The 22,770-nt window shown below is 46.9% G+C and overlaps 1 protein-coding gene across 1 annotated transcript in view; it reads right to left on the bottom strand.

The window, feature by feature from the left end:
- The window catches only part of LOC147983254 (heat shock 70 kDa protein-like), a 28,035-nt gene extending 15,275 nt beyond the window's left edge, over positions 1-12,760 (bottom strand). Inside the window, exon 1 of the mRNA XM_087539467.1 lies at positions 12,714-12,760. Within this exon, the coding sequence (XP_087395593.1) occupies positions 12,714-12,760 (47 nt within the window). The remainder of the gene's footprint in view (positions 1-12,713) is intronic.
- Positions 12,761-22,770: the final 10,010 nt, after the last annotated feature.

Genomic DNA, 22,770 nt, shown 5'->3' with positions numbered 1-22,770 from the left:
AAAAGAAATGCCACAGTCGGACGTCTGAGCGACATCACAGAAAGGGCTTTTAAAAGAAATGCCACAGTCGGACGTCTGAGCGACATCACAGAAAGGGCTTTAAAAGAAATGCCACAGTCGGACGTCTGAGCGACATCACAGAAAGGGCTTTTATTCACAAGTAAATAATACTCATAATCAACATTCAATTTATGAAGATAAACGGGTTAGTCCATCCACAGTAATAATCATTTAACCGGACTTAGCACTCATAAGATTCACCGGAGTCTCTGTCATCAAAACTGACACTTGTCAGGATAAGATGATACTGAACTTGGACATAGAATAGATGATTCAAGGAATATATGACTCTGCAGAGTTTGTACAAAAATTTCCCACAGCCAACGGATTTCCGTAGTCACGAAGGACTAGTTCCGTTTACGGTATTTCGGTAGAAAACACAGCTAACCAGTACACACCCATCCTACCTCTCGATGCTAGGAATCACCCTAGACATCGTCCAAGAAAAACTTTTGAGACGGGGAGATCACAATCTCGAATAGCATGGGATCAAATTTATATACGCGCGCTCTAAGGGGTGCCCCCCTCTCGGTCCCAACCGGAAACACCCATGCCCCCTGACCGGATGACTGGCTTTAATCCAGGGCCATGGAACCATCATCCCAGCCTCTCCTTTTGGTGTATACCAGGAAAGCGGTTTGCAACTTACTAAGCCATATTCCTTGCGAAAAACATGTGGTAGTACAGGGAAGAAATGGGAGGAACTGGACCAATACGGTTTGACACTGCAGTCACATAGGCTGGCATAAGACTGGCATACTACAACACTGCCATCTTACCCATCCTCATGCCAACACATGGCCATTCATATCCACATCCATCCACTTATGGATCATCTAACTCACTTACCTCAACAAGGCAATGGAAATAACGTTCATTAGTATGCTCATCAACATGCCATGAGACTAACTAAATGCAAAACATGCCAAGACACTCATCATATCAAAAGTTCAAACATGCTTGCCTGGTTCGGAGTAGTCGGAGCCTAGCTCGGTGAAGTTTGCGGTCCCGTCACCTCCTTCGGTATCTATGGTATAAAGAAAATATATGTGCTATCGTAAATACCACGAGGTGCACAAAAAGTATTCCAAAAAATTTTCAAATAAATATGATAAAAAACTAGACAAAAATCTGAAGAGAACAGAAAAAGAATCAATCAAAAATATTATTCTGTTTAAAAGTTATAAAGGTTTTTGTCCAGGGACTCATCTGTAATGAAACAGAAAGTTCCCAGGGGCTAGCTCATAAAAACAGAAAACGTTCCAGTATTGAATACGCCAGCCCAGAGGGGAAAACGCATTTTGCCCGAAGGCGCTACCAGAAAACGTTTCACATAGAGATGACAGAGAGGCTGACGGTGGGGTCCCACTCGTCAGGTTTAAACTTTCAAATGGGGGGACGAAGCTCGTCGGCGTCCGAGAGCCGCGGTGGTCGCCGGCGGCGATCCACGGCGAGGCAGGGGGATCGGAGGGTACCTCCGTGATCAGGGCTCCTTCCCGCGTCGGTTGGTGGTGGTGGTGGTCGCCGGTGAGTACCACGTCGACGGCGAGCTTTGCTCCGGCGGACGGCGGCTCGGGTGGTCGAGGGACTCGTCGGAGAGAGCTGCGAAGGACAAATTGATGCTGGCGTTAGCTTACTGGGTACTAGAGGGAGTAACTGACGGGATTTGGGCGCCGGAGACGGCCTCACCGGAGCGAATCGTGGTGGTGGCCGAGGCGGATCGGGGCGGCCGGAGTTGGGGGAGGAGACCTCCTCGAGGTCCTCCGGGTGGCTTGGCAGAGCCTTGGTGAGGTGTGGTGATGATGCATGCACGAGGGTGAGCTCGGGAGCCCTTTATATAGGCGGTCCGAGGCGGTGGCCGTGAACGGGGGTCTCCGGTGACGATTACGGCGGCGCAGGGCTTGGTCGGGGTAATTAGGACGTTGTGCGTCATCGTGGAGGTCCGCGGTTCCGTTTTGGTGCTAATCGAGCTGGAGTTTGGTGCTTTGGGGGTCAGTTCGACAGAACGGGGCGGCGCGGGCCCGTCGGCGGCAGGGAGCGCGTCCCGTGCTTGCCGGCCACGGTGGCGGTGCCACGGGCGTGCGCTGGCACGCATGAGGCCATGCGGAGAGCAGAGGGGCGATGGGCGGCGCGGAACGGCGTTGAGCCGCCGTTCTTGTCCCTTGTCGGCTGTAACGGGGTTTCGGCCGCCGCAAGACACGCCGGCGCGGGCGGCCAGGGGCGCCACCGACGCCGGGAAGACGCCAAGCGCGCGTGCGGGGGTGCTAGCCAGGGAGAAGAGGCCGCGCGCAATGCGCCAAGCGCACTGTCGACGCGTGAGTGAAGCTGACGGACGAAAAACAACACTGAAATCTGAATTTACTGAATTTTGAACAGCAACAGTGCATGCAAGGTGTTCGACAGAATGAATTTGGCCTCTGGGGGTTTTTCCCTGAGCTGATTTTTGGTGGAGTGGCTTCTCATTGCTCAAGTAGGCTGCCTGAATTTTGGTGGAATTTTTGGAGAAGTGTAGATATGAATTTCACCAAATTTGGCAAATCTGGTCCAAACTTGCAGAGACTGAATTTTGAAAATTTTGAAAAGGGGAGGAGTGGATCAAGATGGTTCTGGGTTGTGGGTTCAAAGGACTATCCAGGAGAGTTGGTTTGAGGTAAAAACTCAAAAGCAAAAGGGTACTTGCTTTGAAAACCACTCAGGCTCCAAATAATTTGTAGAAATGGTTTTGAGGGAAAAATGATTAGAATAAAATCCAAAACTTGCTTGGATGATTTGGGACAGAGAACTTAGGTTGATTACAAGGAGGAGGGGAGGTTTTGGAGGAGTTTTACCAGATGGGCAAAAATACAAAGTCATGGGTGGTTTCCAAGATATGAAAATCCCAAATTTTCATAGAGTTACTTTTTAAAAGAAAAAGATTAAACTCCCAAAATAATTTGAGAGGGAACCAACAGAGAAGAAGTTTCAAAAGATGAAACACCATAGTTTTAAAAAAAAATCCTTGCCAAAGAAAAGGAAGTTTTAAGAGGAAGGATTTCGGGAAAAGGAATTTTAAATGCCCTCTAAAAAAAATCAACAAAGTTTTTGATGAAAATCCATTAAAAATTTTGGGAGTGTCACATATTTCCGATCAACAATATGTCATTCACATATACTTATCAGAAATACTGTAGTGCTCCCACTCACTTTCTTGTAAATACAGGCTTCACCACAAGTCTGTATAAAACTACATGCTTTGATCATACTATCAAAGCGTTTATTCCAACTCCGAGAGGCTTGCACCATTCCATAAATGGATCGCTGGAGCTTGCACACTTTGTTAGCTCCCTTTGGATCGACAAAACCTTCTGCTTGTATCATATACAACTCTTCTTTAATAAATCCATTAAGGAATGCAGTTTTGTTTATCCATTTGCCAGATTTCATAAAATGCGGCAATTACTAACATGATTCGGACAGACTTTAAGCATAGATACGAGTGAGAAACTCTCATCGTAGTCAACACCTTGAACTTGTCGAAAACCTTTAGCGACAATTCTAGCTTTGTAGATAGTAATACTACTATCAGCGTCCGTCTTCCTCTTGAAGATCCATTTAATCTCAATGGCTCGCCGATCATTGGGCAAGTCAATCAAAGCCCATACTTTGTTCTCATACATGGATCTCATCTCAGATTTCATGGCCTCAAGCCATTTTGCGGAATCTGGGCTCATCATCGCTTCCTCATAGTTCGCAAGTTCATCATGGTCTAGTAACATGACTTCCAGAACAGGATTACCGTACCACTCTGGTGCGGATTTCACTCTGGTTTACCTACGAGATTCAGTAGTAACTTGATCTGAAGTTACATGATCATCATCATTAGCTTCCTCACTAATTGGTGTAGTAGTCACAAGAACAGATTTCTGTGATGAACTACTTTCCAATAAGGGAGAAGGTACAATTACCTTATCAAGTTTTCTACTTTCCTCCCACTCACTTCTTTCGAGAGAAACTCCTTCTCCAGAAAGTTTCCGAATTTAGCAACAAAAGTCTTGCCTTCGGTCTTGTGATAGAAGGTGTATCCAATAGTTTCTTTTGGATATCCTATGAAGACACATTTCTCCGATTTGGGTTTGAGCTTATCAGGTTGAAACTTTTTCACATAAGCATTGCAACCTCAAACTTTAAGAAACGACAGCTTAGGTTTCTTGCCAAACCATAGTTCATATGGTGTCGTCTCAACGGATTTAGATGGTGCCCTATTTAACGTGAATGCAGCTGTCTCTAATGCATAAACCCAAAATGATAGTGGTAGATCGGTAAGAGACATCATAGATCGCACCATATCTAATAAAGTACGGTTATGACGTTCGGACACACCATTACATTGTGGTGTTCCAGGTGGCATGAGTAGTGAAACTATTTCACATTGTTTTTTTAACTGAAGGCCAAACTCGTAACTCAAATACTCTTCTCTACGATCAGATCGTAGAAACTTTATTTTCTTGTTACGATGATTTTTCAGTTCACTCTCAAATTCTTTGAACTTTACAAATGTTTCAGACTTATGTTTCATCAAGTAGATATACTCATATCTGCTCAAATCATCTATGAAGATCAGAAAATAATGATACCTGTCGCGAGCCTCAATATTCATCGTACCATATACATCAGTATGTATGATTTCCAACAAATCTGTTGCTCGCTCCATTGTTCTTAAGAACAGAGTCTTAGTCATCTTGCCCATGAGGCATGGTTTGCAAGCATCAACTGATTCATAATCAAGTGATTCCAAAAGCCCATCAGCATGGAGTTTCTTCATGCGCTTTACACCAATATGACCTAAACGGCAGTGCTACAAATAAGTTGCACTATTATTATTAACTTTGCATCTTTTGGTTTCAATATTATGATTATGTGTATCACTACGATCGAGATCCAACGAACTATTTTCATTGGGTGTGTAACTATATAAGGTTTTATTCATGTAAACAGAACAACAATTTATTCTCTTACTTAAATGAATAACCGTATTACAATAAACATGATCAAATCATATTCATGCTCAACGCAAACACCAAATAACACTTATTTAGGTTCAACACTAATCCCGAAATTATAGGGAGTGTACGATGATGATCATATCAATCTTGGAACCACTTCCAACACACATCGTCACTTCACCCTTAACTAGTCTCTGTTTATTTTGCAACTCCCGTTTCGAGTTACTAATCTTAGCAACTGAACTAGTATCAAATACTGAGGGTTTGCTATAAACACTAGTAAAGTACACATCAATAACATGTATATCAAATATACTTATGTTCACTTTGCCATCCTTCTTATCCGCCAATCACTTGGGGTAGATCCGCTTCCAGTGACCAGTCCCTTTGCAGTAGAAGCACTTAGTCTCAGGCTTAGGACCAGACTTCGGCTTCTTCACTTGAGCAGCAACTTGCTTGCTGTTCTTCTTGAAGTTCCCCTTCTTCCCTCTGCCCTTTTCTTGAAACTAGTGATCTTGTCAACCATCAACACTTGATATTTTTCTTGATTTCTACCTTCGTTGATTTCAGCATCACGAAGAGCTTGGGAGTTGTTTCCGTTATCCCTTTGCATATTATAGTTCATCACGAAGTTCTACTAACTTGGTGATGGTGACTAGAGAATTCTGTCAATCACTATCTTATCTGGAAGATTAACTCCCACTTGATTCAAGCGATTGTAGTACCCAGACAATCTGAGCACATGCTCACTAGTTGAGCGATTCTCCTCCATCTTTTAGCTATAGAACTTGTTGGAGATTTCATATCTCTCAACTCGGGTATTTGCTTGAAATATTAACTTCAACTCCTGGAACATCTCATATGGTCCATGACGTTCAAAACGTCTTTGAAGTCCCGATTCTAAGCCGTTAAGCATGGTGCACTTAAACTATCAAGTAGTCATCATATTGAGCTAGCCAAACATTCATAACGTCTGCATCTGCTCCTGCAATAGGTCTGTCGCCTAGCGGTGCATCAAGGACATAATTCTTCTGTGCAGCAATGAGGATAAACCTCAGATCACGGATCCAATCCACATCATTGCTACTAACATCTTTCAACACAATTTTCTCTAGGAACATATCAAAATAAGCATATGAAAGCAACAACACGAGCTATTGATCTACAACATAAATATGCTAATACTACCAGGACTAAGTTCATGATAAATTAAAGTTCAATTAATCATATTACTTAAGAAATCCCACTTAGATAGACATCCCTCTAATCATCTAAGTGATCACGTGATCCAAATCAACTAAACCATGTCCGATCATCACGTGAGATGGAGCAGTTTCATTGGTGAACATCACTATGTTGATCATATCTACTATATGATTCACGCTCGACCTTTCGGTCTCCGTGTTCCGAGGCCATATCTGTATATGCTTGGCTCGTCAAGTATAACCTGAGTATTCCGCGTGTGCAACTGTTTTGCACCCGTTGTATTTGAACGTAGAGCCTATCACACCCGATCATCACGTGGTGTCTCAGCACGAAGAACTTTCGCAACGGTGCATACTCAGGGAGAACACTTCTTGATAATTAGTGAGAGATCATCTTATAATGCTACCGTCAATCAAAGCAAGATAAGATGCATAAAAAGATAAACATCACATGCAATCAAAATATGTGACATGATATGGCCATCATCATCTTGTGCCTTTGATCTCCATCTCCAAAGCATCATCATGATTTCCATCATCATCGGCATGACACCATGATCTCCATCATCTTGATCTATATCAATATGTCGTCACATGGTCGTCTCGCCAACAATTGCTCTTGCAACTATTGCTATCGCATAGCGATAAAGTAAAGCAATTATTTGGTGCTTGCATCTTATGCAATAAAGAGACAACCATAAGGCTTTTGCCAGTTGCCAATAACTTCAACAAAACATGATCATCTCATACAACAACTTATATCTCATCACGTTTTGGCCATATCACATCACAACATGCCCTGCAAAAACAAGTTAGACGTCCTCTACTTTGTTGTTGCATGTTTTACATGGCTGCTACGGGCTTAAGCAAGAACCAATCTTACCTACGCATCAAAACCACAACGATAGTTTGTCAAATAGACTCCGTTTTAACCGTCGCAAGGACCGGGCGTAGCCACACTCGGTTCAACTAAAGTTGGAGAAACTGTCACCCGCTAGCCACCTTTATGCAAAGCACGTCGGGAGAACCGGTTTCGCGTAAGCGTACGCGTAATGTCGGTCCGGGCCGCTTCATCCAACATTACCGCCGAACCAAAGTATGACATGCTGGTAGGCAGTATGACTTATATCGCCCACAACTCACTTGTGTTCTACTCATGCAAATAACATCAAACCATAAAAACCTAGGCTCTGATACCACTGTTGGGGAACGTAGTAATTTCAAAAAATTTCCTACGCACACGCAAGATCATGGTGATGCATAGCAACGAGAGGGGAGAGTGTTGTCTACGTACCCACGCAGACCGACTGCGGAAGCGATCACACAACGTAGAGGAAGTAGTCGTACGTCTTCCCGATCCGACCGATCCAAGCACCGTTACTCCGGCACCTCCGAGTTCTTAGCACACGTACAGCTCGATGACGTTCCCCGGGCTCCGATCCAGCAAAGCGTCGGGGAAGAGTTTCGTCAACACGACGGCGTGGTGACGATCTTGATGTTCTACCGTCGCAGGGCTTCGCCTAAGCACCGCTACAATATGATCGAGGTGGAATATAGTGGCAGGGGGCACCGCACACGGCTAAGGAACGATCACGAGGATCAACTTGTGTGTCTATGGGGTGCCCCTTGCCTCAGTATATAAAAGATGGAGGAGGAGGAGGCCGGCCAAGGCCATTGGTGCGGCCAGGATGGGAGTCCTACTAGGACTCCAAGTCCTAGTAGGAGTCCATCAGGAGGGGAGGAAGGGAAAAGGAAGTGGAGGAGTAGGAAAGGTGGCCGGCCCCCTTTTCCCTAGTCCAATTCGGACTAGAGGGGAGGGGGGCGCAGCAGCCTTTTTCCTCTTCCCACTAAAGCCCATCAAGGCCCATTACTTCTCCCGTAACTACCCGGTACTCCGAAAAATACCCGAATCACTCAGAACCTTTCCTATGTCCGAATATAGTCGTCCAATATATCGATCTTTACGTCTCGACCATTTCGAGACTCCTCGTCATGTCCCCGATCTCATCCGGGACTCCGAACTCCTTCAGTACATCAAAGCTCATAAACTCATAATATAACTGTCATCGAAACCTTAAGCGTGCGGACCCTACGGTTCGAGAACAATGTAGACATGACCGAGACACGTCTCCGGTCAATAACCAATAGCGGGACCTGGATGCCCATATTGGCTCCTACATATTCTACGAAGATCTTTATCGGTCAGACCGCATAACAACATACGTTGTTCCCTTTGTCATCGGTATGTTACTTGCCCGAGATTCGATCGTCGGTATCCAATACCTAGTTCAATCTCGTTACCGGCAAGTCTCTTTACTCGTTCCGTAATACATCATCTCGCAACTAACTCATTAGTTGCAATGCTTGCAAGGCTTATGTGATGTGCATTACCGAGAGGGCCCAGAGATACCTCTCCGACAATCGGAGTGACAAATCCTAATCTCGAAATACGCCAACCCAACATCTACCTTTGGAGACACCTGTAATGCTCCTTTATAATCACCCAGTTACGTTGTGACGTTTTGGTAGCACCCAAAGTGTTCCTCCGGCAAACGGGAGTTGCATAATCTCATAGTCATAGGAACATGTATAAGTCATGAAGAAAGCAATAGCAACATACTAAACGATCGGGTGCTAAGCTAATGGAATGGGTCATGTCAATCAGATCATTCACCTAATGATGTGATCCCGTTAATCAAATAACAACTTTTTGTCCATGGTTAGGAAACATAACCATCTTTGATTAACGAGCTAGTCAAGTAGAGGCATACTAGTGACACTCTGTTTGTCTATGTATTCACACATGTATTATGTTTCCGGTTAATACAATTCTAGCATGAATAATAAATAGTTATCATGATATAAGGAAATAAATAATAACTTTATTATTGCCTCTAGGGCATATTTCCTTCACCTGTAACAGGGAAGTGCATTTGGACGAACGATCAAATGGACATACCAGTCAGTAAGCTTAAGCAGTATATCGAAGCAGCGCAGGAAGGGACGTTCTTTCCAGACAGAGAGAACGACGAGCTCACAATGGCCCTCGGGAATCCTGAGCACCCTGGACGGACACGAGGCACGCCAGGCTCCATTCCGTGGAAGGTTGGGTTTCCGGACGCAGGCGGTTACAAATCCCATGAGAGGAGGAAAAAAGTGCAGCAGACCCAAATACAGGCGCTGCAAGCAAGGGTAGACGCGATAGAGGAACGAGAAGCAAATCGCAGCAAACGTACTGCCGAAGCCTCCCCCGAAGCTACCCCGCCATCTCAGCGCAGAAGCAGCGTGGCTTCCACCGAGCTGCTTCAGCTGGAGCATGCCTTGACGGCTCCTGCCAGCTATCCCGTGGATGCTATAACGGAGTCTCAAAACTGTCACCTTATGACGCAATGGATGAATTTGAAGGTCAAGGCGGCTGTTGGCTCTGTTTATCCTACTGAACCCGGCGCAACTTTTCACTGCCGGCCGATTCCAGAAGGATATGCTAGGGTGATGGTGGATGAGATAACGGAGGGATTTGAGGACCTCCAGCTTGACCACCCTACCGGTGAAGGGGAGACTCGGCTGGGGTCTGCTCTGAAGACTCCATGCCTATGGCGGAAGGAGCTCATCAACCTTCCGAACTGGACGCCACCGCCTCCTCCTCCTTCTCCGGCGAGTCAGGGCACTCCGCCTCCACCGCCTCCTCCTCCGGCGAGTGACGATCAGGGCCCTCGGCCGGCTCCTTCTCCGGCGCGTGGCGGCACTCCGCCTCCTTCTCCGCCTGCGCCGACGCGCCCGAGCAGCCAGCCTCCTCCTTCTCCGCCTCGTCAGCAAGGGCGGAAGAGACCTGCCGCCGCTCCAGCTGCTCCGGCGCGTCGTAGTCCTTCTCCTCCGCCGCTTAAGCAAGTAAAGAAGACAACCGCTCCGTCTGCTCGGTCGGCGTCTAGCAGTACAACCAGAGGCGGGAGGACATACAGACTCGGTCCTTCTCTGAAGACTCCAGAGAAGTTACCATATGAGAGGACCCTGGAGGAGAACGCCGAGATCGCGCGAGAAGAAGTGAGGAACTTCTTTGAAGGGGTGAAAGCAAAGAAACATCCACCTCCGGAGGAGAAGGTAGATCGGATGAAAGTGAAGCGCACTCTGGCTGCCCTGACAAAACCACCGAAGTCTGATCCGCCGAAAGGAAACTATGACCGCATTATTGGAAAGGAATTTGCCGAAGCGGAGCGGTCGGGAAGTACTGTCAGTGATCAAAGGCGGAAAGAACGACGAGCTGGGAAACAAATTTCCCAGCTCGGCGAACAAGTGAAGCAATCGTGCCCCCCGCTCAAGGTGCCTAGCCACAACGTCGATAATGATCCGAGGATGGTGCCCGGTTATAGCAATCTTGCAGATTACCTGCCCGATGAAGTACATTATGAACCCATGGAGGTGCAGATACAAAGATACGAGTACGGGAAGCCTCTTGTCAAAGATGAAAGATCTCTATCAACGATGATGCAAAGATTGCATGATTGGTACTTGAAAATCTACAGAGACTCTGGGGGGAGGAGTACTTTGTATGCGAGAGTTAAACCGGAGCATGACCTCGTTGGAATTGATCTGTTGCCTGTTCCATTTGAGGAGTTCTATCAGTTTTTCAATCAATTGGCCCTCGATAAAACAACGGTCGCCTGCTACTGTCTGTAAGTAGTACTACTTCTGTCATTAAGTTTCTCTATATAGCTTAGCTCTTTCATTGCATGTATTTATAATCATCCTCACTATATTATGCAGATTGAAGATCGCCGAATTGAAGAAAAGACAAGTCGGTGATATTGGGTTCATTAACACATATCTCATAGATGCAACTCAGGTTAAACTTCATGCCGCAGCTACCGAGGCCAGCTTGCTACGATCGTTCGTAATAAATCAAAACAAAGATATAATACTCTTTCCTTACAACTTCAGGTGAGTGTTACTGTCTTGTGCGTATTCGGTTTCCCTTATATATTAGTCAAGGTTATAGTAATGTAATTGATGAGTTATGCATGTGTGCAGTTACCACTATATTCTCCTAGAGATTAAGCTTGAGCAGGGAGTAGTAACCGTCTTGGACTCTAAACGAAAAGATCCCAAGGAGTATGCGGACATGACTGAAATCCTAAAGAAGTAAGTTAAATCGATCATTATCCACCATATCAGCAACTTTGTTCATTTCCTGATATCAAGTAATTGTTTTCTTTGTCCGGTAGGGTTTGGAGAAAATTCACCAAAACAGTTCCAGGACTGCCGAAGGAGCTGGAATTTAGACACCCGAAAGTAAGTACTATAGTAGCATGTTCCGCGCATCTCCTAGTGATTCAAGCGCTAGTTTCATCAATACCATTTAGCATTCTTGCTTATCAGTTTGATTGACCTCTATTTCTTGTAAAGTGGTTGTGGCAGGAACAAGGGAATGATTTCTGTGGATACTACATCTGCGAGTCCATCCGCCACACGACCTGTGAGCGGGGCGGGTACTCTAACGAACAATATGAAGTACGTAAATAACAACATTCACAATTTTATTTTATTACCATCATTTGTGTTGAGTTTCATTCATTTATATATATATATATATGTATTGACCCCCTTCTTCAAATTAGATGTTTTGGAAGCGGGATGAACTCCTAGCACCAGCTCGCATGCGAGCAATTCAAGAGGAATTGGCGGCATTCTTTCTTGACCACGTGATCCCTGAAGACGGATAATTATTGTATATATGTAGCCGGTAGTGTCAGATAGATATACGAGAACTTGTTGTTCGACCAATCTCTCGGAGAAGGAGAGGTGGTCAATATCACTGCTCTCTGTATATATGCATATATGTTCATGACGATCTTCTGTTTCCTTCGTTTGCTTACTAGCTAGCGTGTCTAGTCCTCTCTATATACGTATGTATAGTACGTAGCGTCGACCAAGCACGGACATAACAGAGGACACTTCTCTCTATTAATTATAACTAGCTAACACAATATATGAAACACCTAAATTAACCCCCCAAAACCCCCAACCCCCTCCCCTTTCAAAAAAAACAAAAACCCCAGCCACAGAAGTGCTGACGCGTGGATGCCTATTGGTCCCGGTTCGTGCCACCAACCGGGACCAAAGGGTCTCCACGTGGGCAATGCGCAGAGCCCAGTCAGGAGACCCTTTGGTCATGGATGCCTATTGGTCCCGGTTCGTGCCACCAACCGGGACCAAAGGGTCTCCACGTGGGCAGTGCGCAGAGCCCAGTCAGGAGACCCTTTGGTCCCAGTTGGTGGCACCAACCGGGACCAAAGGGTCTCCTGACTGGGCTCTGCGCACTGCCCACGTGGAGGGCCTTTAGTCCCGGTTCTGGATTGAACCGGGACTAAAGGGGGGAGGTATTAGTACCGACACTTTAGTCCCGGTTCCTGAACCGGGACTAAAGGCCCTTACGAACCGGGACTATAGGCCATTTTTCTACCAGTGGTAGGTCGTCCCAAGGTCGATGCCGATCAACGGAACCTCGCCCTTGGTCATCCCCTCCTCTGCTCTCTTTGGGGTTTGCTGAAAGACGCTAGCAGCGCTCTTTCTCGCGCGCGCTCTTCCGTTGAACACAGAACCGCACGCCCACCGGAGCCCGCGCTTGGGTTCAGTGGATGCGATTTGGGCGCCGATGTTGGCTTCCGTGGTCGCGCCCCGGTGAGGTGGTGTCCGCCCGTATCGCGCCTTCCTCTGGCCGGAGCAGTCGCGCGCACCTTGCACGTTTCTATTGCCTGCTGCTGACGGAGGAGTAGGCGGGGAGGACTAGAAGATCGAGATCCGGCCACTGCCTCGGCGGATCCGGCCACTGCCTCGGCGGATCTGGCCACTGGCTCGGCGGATCCGGCCGCTGGCTCAGCAGATCCGGCAGGTGCGGTGGGGCGACGTCCTTTCCTCGACCTGCAAATGAATCATGGGAGGTGGGACGGCAGAGATCACGGAAGGTGGGAGAGAAAACCGGGGGACCAGGGGGCTTCGTTCCTCTAGGTGGAAGAGCAGCCGGCGGCTCGGGGTGGAGAAGCAAGGAGAGAGAGAGGCGGTTGTCCCTACCGTTGGATCCCGAGGAATGGACGGTGCTTATGCGTGATCCGTGGGAGAGTCGTATCAACCAATCAGAAAGCAGCTTCGGCAACACACAGGATCGAGGGAAGCAGGACACATCAGCATGAGCAGTCCGTGACGGTCTGGATGGTTTAGAAAAAAAAGTTTAGGCTCAGCTGGTCGATCTGTGACAGATTCCGAGAACGTCATCAGAAATCCGTCATGGATTAACAGGTTTCTTGTAGTGGTCCTCTTCTTCTTCATTGTCTTCCATCATAACCCCTCTTTCTCCATGCTTGGTCCAAACATTATAGTGGGGCATGAAACCGGACTCAAACAGGTGGACGCGAATGGTTCTTGACGTAGAATAATTGTGACCATTCTTACAGCCAGCACATGGACAATGCATAAAACCATCCGCTCGCTTGTTTGCCTCAGCCGCAAGCAGAAAAGTATGCATGCCATTAATGAACTCGGGAGAGCATCGGTCATCGTACATCCATTGCCGGCTCATCTTCAATACACAGCACCGAAAACATCAAATTAATACAATACATAAAGATCATACAACACTTAAATGCAACAAACAAATAACTCTCTAGCTAAAGAATTTAAATGTAACAACAAATGCGATCAAGATCGCAACTAAGGTAACAATTGATCCAACAGCATAATGATACCAAGCCTCACTATGAATGGCATATTTTCTAATCTTTCTAATCTTCAAGCGCATTTTCTCCATCTTAATCTTGTGATCATCGACGACATCGGCAACATGCAACTCCAATTCCATCTTCTCCCCCTCAATTCTTTTCAATTTTTCCTTCAAATCCTCGTTTTCTCTTTCAACTAAATTTAACCTCTCGACAATAGGGTCGGTTGGAATTTCCGGTTCAACTACCTCCTACATACAAATATCTATGTCAACTTGATGGGCATAATTTTTCATAAACACGAAATGCAATGAATAGTTTTAAAAGAGAATATACCACATCCGAATCATAACCCGGACGAGGGCCGACGGGGACGGATATCAAAACCATGGCACTATGTATAACAAACAACGTATGGGTAAGATAATTATACGAGTAATTATATATCCAAATCACACAAACATCAATTTTTTATATAAAACTTCATGAACAAGAGGCTCACCACAAGGTGGTGCCGGCGACGGGACGTTGCGAGTGATCGACGGTGGTTACGACGGAGATTTAGAAGGTACTAAGTAAACCACACCTACATATGCAAACTAAGTGTTATTTTTGACCTCAAATTGCATATAAATCAAATACTAGCACATATATATATAATTCCTCCCAAATTACTAAACTCAAAAATCAATCACTATATAAAGCATTGCACGAGCTAATCTAGCAATGAGAGATGAAAGGAAAAAGTTGCTAACCTTTGTGATCATTTGAATGGATGGGGGCCTGCAAATCTTGGGCAAAATATGTGATGAGCTTGAGAGGAAGAGGGAAAAGAACAGAGAGGAGAGGGGAAAGGGGAAGAACAGAGCGAGCTCGGGTGGACGAAGGGTCTATGTAGGACAACCTTTAGTACCGGTTCGTGATACAACCCGGTACTAAAGGTGCTGGAGGGGCCCCGGACTGACAACATCCTATCACCACTCACTTTAGTACCGATTCGTGGCACGAACCGGTGCTAAAGGTTCGCCACGAACCGGTACTAATGAGAGCGGCCCGGCTAGCCGTTGGAACCGGCACTAATGTACACATTAGTGCCGGCTCAAATTCAAACCGGCACTAATGTGCTTCACGTTTGACCCTTTTTCTACTAGTGAGTACCCTGCATACAAAACAAAACCAAGATCAATACATGCTTGTAAAATCGAGAACTACCTCAGCGCAAACATGAGATGCACCCTCAGGCCAACTGCTACACATGTTGAGTCTGATTTTTTTTTGTACCACAACACAAGATGAGCAGAGAGGGAGGAGCACTACACCACGGTAAAACTATAGGGGCAATCAATTGCCGGGAAAAGTAAAGATTTCAGGGCAATTAAATGTCGGTAATACTTTAACTGCCGGGCAAACATTTGTAGGTCAACATATCTGCCGGGAATAATATCATAAGAAAGGCAATGTATCTGCCGGCAACTTCAAGGTCAGCGCAACTGCCCTGGAATCAAAACGAGGGTGAATACAATGCCGGTAACCAAGTGGGCGCGGGGTAAAAAGAAAATTTGAGGGAAAAACGCGCGACCGTGGGACAAACAAAATATCAGAAGTTACGCGAAGCAGCCTCCACGTGCCAAGAGACCCTATAATTACTTTCTTTCCCCACTACCAATGACTTCTTCCCTCTGAAACCGCCGAGCCGCCGCACTCATCGCCGTGAACACAGCCGCATCCACATAGCCGCGCCCAGGGCTACTGGTCCATTCCGCACCGCCACGCCGCCACACCCGCTTCCCCACCCACGGCGATTGAGACAGAGAGGGAGGACACGGTCGTTGGGGGCCGCCACACGCCTGGATCTGGGTGCCGCCGCGCGCGTCCGTGCCGGATCTGGCCGCCACGATCGAGGATCGGTGGAGGAGCACAGGCCGCGGCCTTGTTGTGGAGGAGGGAACAGGAGCACGGGGCGGCACCATTGCGGCTGGAGCAGGGCTTCACTTCGAGGGTGGTGGACACGGTTGCATCGTGTAGGTAGGGGAGAAGGACAACCGTGCGCCCCGGCGTTCTCTGCGGGGTGGCAGTCATGCGTCGTGCCACGTCGAGACTGGGTGGAGCACGAGCGGCCATTGTGGCTGGGAAGTGAGCTGCTCATCCTCCATCTGGAGAAGAAGCAGAGTGATTCATGACGTAACATAGCCGTGTACGAGCCAACGATGAGCAAATGAGGCAGCGGTGAGCAAGTCCCCCCATTGGAATCTGAATCCTCAAATTCTTTCCTCAATTCCTGACATACAGACTAGTTAATTTTGTATAGCTCGCTGCTGAACCTTTTTATTGCACTAGTAAGTGTGCACGTGCGATGCACGTCTAGATTAACATAAAATTAGACAAACATGACGGTCATCAAAATTATTGTTTGTTGTGAAATACATAATTCATTGTCCATCCAAATTGTAAGTCACGCATACGACATGTACATATGAACTAATACAAAGTTACTCAAACCGATAGCAAGCACAAAAGATCGAATTGTGGCATGTCACGGAACAATAAAGCTTTTTTATTCAAATACCAAAAGCTTTATTTTTCTGTATACAAATATAATTATCCTTTTCTAGACAAGATGCATCATGCACTGCCAACAACATAGATGAAACTTGGTGTATTTAAACTATTATTGCCTCAATGAAGGACAGACCCAGTGCTAAGCTTCTACACCAGGACCTCTTGGAACAGGTGGGCAGTATTTCGCCCACTCGAATACATTCACAAAAAAGTATCAAGCTGCTCAGTCAAAAAACCTAAATTCGTCCACGAAAGGCATCGCTAAGCACTTGGATACGTACTGCGTGCAGAAACAATGTCTCATCCAGGATCTTGGACGAACTTCCATGAAAATGAACACATACTTGCGGCAATTTATAATGTGTTACTCCATGAAACTTCTACAATTATTTTCTTTCTAGAATACACCTGATTATTTTTAAATAGCTAAACATGTTTTGGAAATTTCTCCCATCCATTTTAGCACCTTCTTTGGTGTTCCTTTCTTGCTATGCCAGGTACCAACGGCCATAAATGAAGTAGAGAGGTCCCGACACCTCTTAATCATGCACAACTCATAATTTTGAAACTCTCCAGCCCATTACGTAACACCATGCATGACAATGTCACTTTACATAGTAGAGTACAAATGATGAAACATGTTAATTATCATCAGCTATAATGATTAAAGATCATACACATACATATAAATCGATAATAAAGGTTCTGGTAAAAAAAATCAAAACAAAGTGCCGATCCTGTTGAGATCATGATGGCACGTAATGATGTTCATAAACATCTGAAATTGCCAGGTTTCCACAAATTGGCCTATAGGAATGTTGAACGTGCAGTTGCCCAGTAGTATATATGCATCAATATATGACTGAATTATTCATGAAAAATAGGACTGTGCCACGAGGACCAGATATATACGAATTAGGAGCATGGAGTTGTGTCATGTTCAGAAAGTCAATGAAACATACCTTGAATTTCTTGAGCAAAGAAGATTGTTGCGGAGGGAAGTCCAGCCCTTGTCTTATCAATTGTATCATTATTCCTCGGTCAGATATTGCAAAAAATGGCCATCCATCATCTATTGGTTCCATATTAAGAATCTGGACAGACATGCGGGTCTCCTCAATCCATTTGACAATAATCATGCTCCAAAATGTGCACGATTAATAAGAGAATACATGTGCAATGCATGCCTTCTATTAGCATTGGTTTCCACACTTGCCCATTATATGAAAGAAACAATATAGATATCAATTAAAATCTGAAAAGACCGTACTCTTCCTAAATGTATCAAATGGAGCCAACTGCTTAAATGATGTGCAGAGAGAAATATTAAATATGCATATATTGGAAAAGGTAATAACCGGAGTTGTAACAGTAAAAGTTGGAACTATCAATCACCCTTTAATTGTTACATAGTGAGACTGTGAATTAGTGTAAAGCTTCGCAAGCTGTTCCACTTGCCCAAACAAAATACAACCAAATCAGTCCTAATCAATCCGCTAAGAAATTATAAGAACATAAAATTCAAGATTAACACCTCAAATAGCTTCAAATAAGAACACGTGTGAATCAAGAGAGGCCCTTTGCTTAATCCATTGCATATATATCAAGGGCCTGCAAAGGCGGGACTATCACGTGCATGAAGACGGGATGAAATATAGACTCAACAGGTTCGTGGCTGCAATAATCATTATCTGTATTTACCTGATATATAAAGAGCAGTGGGCAGAATCAATCGGACACTGTGGTAGATCAGAGGACTCTGATGCTCCGCCTTCAGTCCAGTCTACTACGTATCGGCGCCGCTGCCTCCTCTTTCCCGTGACACACCAAATCAAATCTAGTTGCAGACAATGATATCGAAACTGCTGCAGTCTCAACAATGACCTGCAAACACTCTTAGAGCTCAGTTTGTAGTGTAAATTTCAAAACCAGTTCTTTGGGCCACTCTATTGAACTGAGAAAGCAAAAGAGAACCTAAATTTGGGTTATGGTCTTTAAGTGGTCAGTCCTGTAGTCAAAATCGAAGTGAATATTTGATGTCGACGCAAGAAAAATTATCAGACTTCATTAGCCGATGAATTCAATTACTAAAATAACAAGGTAGATAACAAAGTTAGTATATCTTGTTGCACTTCATTTTCCCATTGATAGGACTATAGTACGGAGTAGTAATGAAGGGGAGGATGTAGATACCCGGTACATCTTATTGCTGTTGAACTGAGAAAGCAAAACCGAACCTAAATTTGGGTTATGGCCTTTAAGTGGTCAGTCCTGTAGTCAAAATCGAAGTGAAGATTTGATGTGGACGCAAGAAAAATTATCAGACTTCATTGGCCCGTGAATTCAATTACTGAAATAACAAGGTAGATAACAAAGTTAGTATATCTTGTTGCAGACCTTTCTGCACTTCATTTTCCCATTGATAGGACTATAGTACGGAGTAGTAATGAAGGGGAGGATGTAGATACCCGGTACATCTTGTTCCAGTTGATAGTACAAAACTATTCACCCGCATCGGCGTGTTGCAAATAATTCTAAGTACATTATCCAATAATAAACAATTATTTTCTGAGAGTAAAATACTGCCACTAATCCTGCATATGTAAGTCATGTTGTGAATAATTCGGACTGTCCCAAGCATATTACAAACATGAAAAAAATACAAATCATATGTACAATTTTATCCAAACTTAGCAAAATAATTGTGGACTTTGTTTGAATCCACATCACCAACAGCTAATGGCAAGTAGTTCAGTACCTTACAAAAGGATGTCGTGAAAGTTAGGAACCAGCTAAAAATGTTCAGATTTCTTTTGAAAGAACACAATTGAAATCCAATGGAAATTTTGCATCCTACTCGGTGTCATCCGGGAACTCACGTTGGTGTGGCAAACAAGCATTATTGATGCCTCAGTCAAAAGATTCAACAAACCAATGTAGGTTCTGGACGTACAGTCTTGGTATGAATACACAAGATATAAATCCAAGCAATATCGATGCACAAGAGTCTTGGTTTGAATAAGGTAAGAAAATCATGTCGATTCTTACCAGTGTCTTCCTCTCCGGGAGGCCAGCCATCTCCTGTGCACAGCGCCTTTGCGCGCTCAAGATTACACCATGGTAAGAAAATCATGTCGATTCTGTTGGAAATATGAGCAATTTACTAAATGATTTTATTAACAAAAATACTAAATAAAGCATGACTAATATAGTAGAGATAAAACAAGTCATGCGTTTTGACAGAGAGAAGATAAATAGCTTCTGCATATATGAGCCGTAGTCTATCATATCTAAAGCAGACAGTATAGCAAGTAGTATATATATGAAGTAAAACCTATCACGTGTAGAACAAGGACTAGAACAAGGAACTGCGGCAGAACCTTTAACAGAAAAGACAAGAACACGTACGGGACAGCAGCAGCAGAAGCGCTGGACTTGGGGTCGGTGTCCTCGCCTGCCATGTCGTCGAGGAGGTCGTGGACGTCGGGGAAGAAGTCGTCGTCGGGGAAGTAGTCGTCGGCGACCGGATCGTCCGTGATGAAGCAGCCAGTAGTCGCGCTGAGCGCTCCCCAAAAACCTTAGCACCCTTCTCCCGTACAGGACTCAAAAGGTGCGGCTTCGGAGGCCTACTGTCCCGACCAGCGGTGCACGCCGCAAGATGGGATGGGGAAGAACGTAGCAGCAGCACAGTGGTCGGAACTTTGTGGCGAGAGGAAGAGGAGCTTCTGTTGTGTCTCTCTGGAGAGGAGCGACCTCTCTTATATAGGCACGAGAGAAAGACGCGAAGAGGTTGCGGCAAGAGGTGAAGCAACAAAGGGAGACGAAGCGAACATGCAGCGACCGAAGAGGCGCGCCGTTCGAATTCAGTGTCCAGAAAACGTTTCAACTCCCACGTGACCTTTCGTATACCCGTCGTGCGTGGCAAAAATTGAGATATCGGCTCGGCTCATTCCCGCAACCCGCGGCGCGGCGCGGCGCGCCGTGACGAGGCGAGGCGAGGCGAGGCGGGCGGCGGAAGAGGAGCGCGCGTGGATATCCTTGTAAAGAGGTCCAACTCTCACTAAACTAGCAATGTGGGACTAAACTTTAGTAGTACCCTTTTCCTTGCACAAATGGGCTAAGTGGGCCTCTAGAATTTATTAGGAATTTTTCAAATAGTTATTGGGCTGCCCAAAATAGACTAAATTTCAGCAGATTCTGATCGGTGTCTTCCTCTCCCGGAGGCCGGCCATCTCCCTGTGCACAGCGCCTTTGAACGCAGCCGCACGGGTGGTCGCCTCTGGCCGTCGGCGTGATCTGCAGCCCCGCGCGGCCAAGGACGACGGCGCACGGGTCTGCATCATCGAACGGCACGGTCCCCTTAGACTCCAGGCTACTGGGGCCGAGGCGGCACATAGACCTGGTGGCGGCCTCGTTGTCTCCGTCAACACGGCCAACTGCGACGGCGGCGTAGCCCTCTCGTGCCGAGAACAGACGGCGCGCGGCACAGAGAGAATGACACCTTGTTCCGGCTCGACGCCCGACCGGCGTCCTGAACGGAGAGGAAGCAGCCTCGATGCTCTTGCCGGCCAAGGCAACGGCGACCGTGGTTATCCTGTGCTTCCTGTGGCGTGGACTCCTGCTGAGGCGGACTTCCTGCCGTCCCGCCCGCTCGTGTGGGATTAGATGGGAAGTAAGCGCTAATTGAGGGTGGCCACTACCCAGCGAGTTGGAATGCGGTGTAGGGGTGAAACCCTACCCCCGCCGCCGCCTCCCTCCCCTGCTCGCCCTCCCCTCGCCGCCGCCGGAGACTGCTGACGCCGAGCAAGCTTGGCGCGCAGCCGATGAAGGTGGCGGCGGGGCCCTCGCCGCCTCGCCTCGTTCGTGGGAGGCTTCTGGATCTGGGGCGGCGGCCCCGGCTGGTGAGGCGTCGCCGGCTTCGGCATCCGGTGGCGCGGGCGCAGGTCGGCGGTTCTCGGCCGTGTGGACGACAAGATCCCCGAAGAATGCGGGCCAGCGCGTGGCGGCTGCGTGTGCTCTGGCTGCGTCAGATCTGGCCGCCCCCACTGCCCTCCCCCTCCAGCAAGCTCCTCCCCTCCCCAGATCTGGCCTGCCTCATCACGGGGCCTCGGTCTGCTCGGATGGGAGTGGGTGTCCGGATGCAGGACCGGGGGAATCCCCAGCCGCCTTGCCGGCGACGACGGCGGCGACGCCCGCGGGCGCCACGCACCTTCCCGGAGGCGCCGATTCAGGTCTTGCTCCCCATTCCCCTCCCATTTGTCTCCCGGGAGAAATCCTCAATCCCGTTGGGTAGCGGCGACGCCCTTGGCGCCGTAACCTTCTTGAAGGCGCTGTTGTGGGAACAAAGATGGGTTGTGGGCTTCGCTGTGGTCTAGGTGGTGTGTGGCGGCGGCAGCGTGCGTCCAACGGTGGCGGTGTCTTCCTTGGTGCTGGGTCAAGGTGTTATGGTGCTCTTCGCCGGGCTGCAGGTTATTCCTCCGGTGCCCTTGGATCTTCCAGGACAGGAGGGGATAGGGTTCCCCTCCTACGGTGGATGAACTTCAGCTCGTCGAGCGAGCCGAAGCTCCCAATTTGGTTTTGGCCCTAGCTGTTGCCCATTGGTGCATTCTGACCGCTCGCCCTCTTCCAAGTCAGAACTTTGGCATTTGGTGGTGCTCTGCTCTAGGTGAGTTCGTGGTCGGCATGCCGGGAACGCCTGGTTCCGCACAAGTGGTTTCTTCAAGGCCACCCATCTAGGCTCTAGGGTGAGCATGTCCATCGATCAACGGTGCGGCGCCTTCGAGCCAGGCGAGGAGGCAGGGGCCTTCTTTGACGACGGATCTGGATGGATGTGTCTTTCTCAAGCCCAGGTTTTGGCAACGGCGTGCCTTGCATTGTCAACGGTGCACTCTCCTGACCAGGACTTCGCTTTTGCCTTGGTTTTCGGCGTGCAAGAGGATAGTGGCATCTCCAAGCTATATGCTTTTTGCCAATCTTTCTTTCTAGCTTGTTGTATGTGCTTTGTGAGCTGTTTCCTGGCGCCCCTGTATCTTTGTTGTATGTTTTATTTTCTTTAGTTGGTGCTTGGTGTTGTTTGGAGTTGTATTCCTGGCCGGTTGATGGCTTTGTTAATTCAAAGCCGGGCTCCTCTGGAGCCTTCGTTCCAAAAAAAAAAAAAAACTACCCAGCGAGTTTTTTTTTTGAACGTCCGCTCGCTGATGGCAGAGTTTTCGCCCGCACCTAAAAATAGCTAAACGTACTCTGGACGAGGTTAGT

Source organism: Triticum urartu, chromosome 2A (assembly GCF_056163025.1).
Source record: "Triticum urartu cultivar PI428250 chromosome 2A, HENAU_Tu73, whole genome shotgun sequence".
Classification (NCBI taxonomy): Eukaryota; Viridiplantae; Streptophyta; class Magnoliopsida; order Poales; family Poaceae; genus Triticum; species Triticum urartu.
The sequence above is the reverse complement of the archived record's forward strand: the minus strand, read 5'-3'. Positions and strand labels throughout refer to the sequence as shown.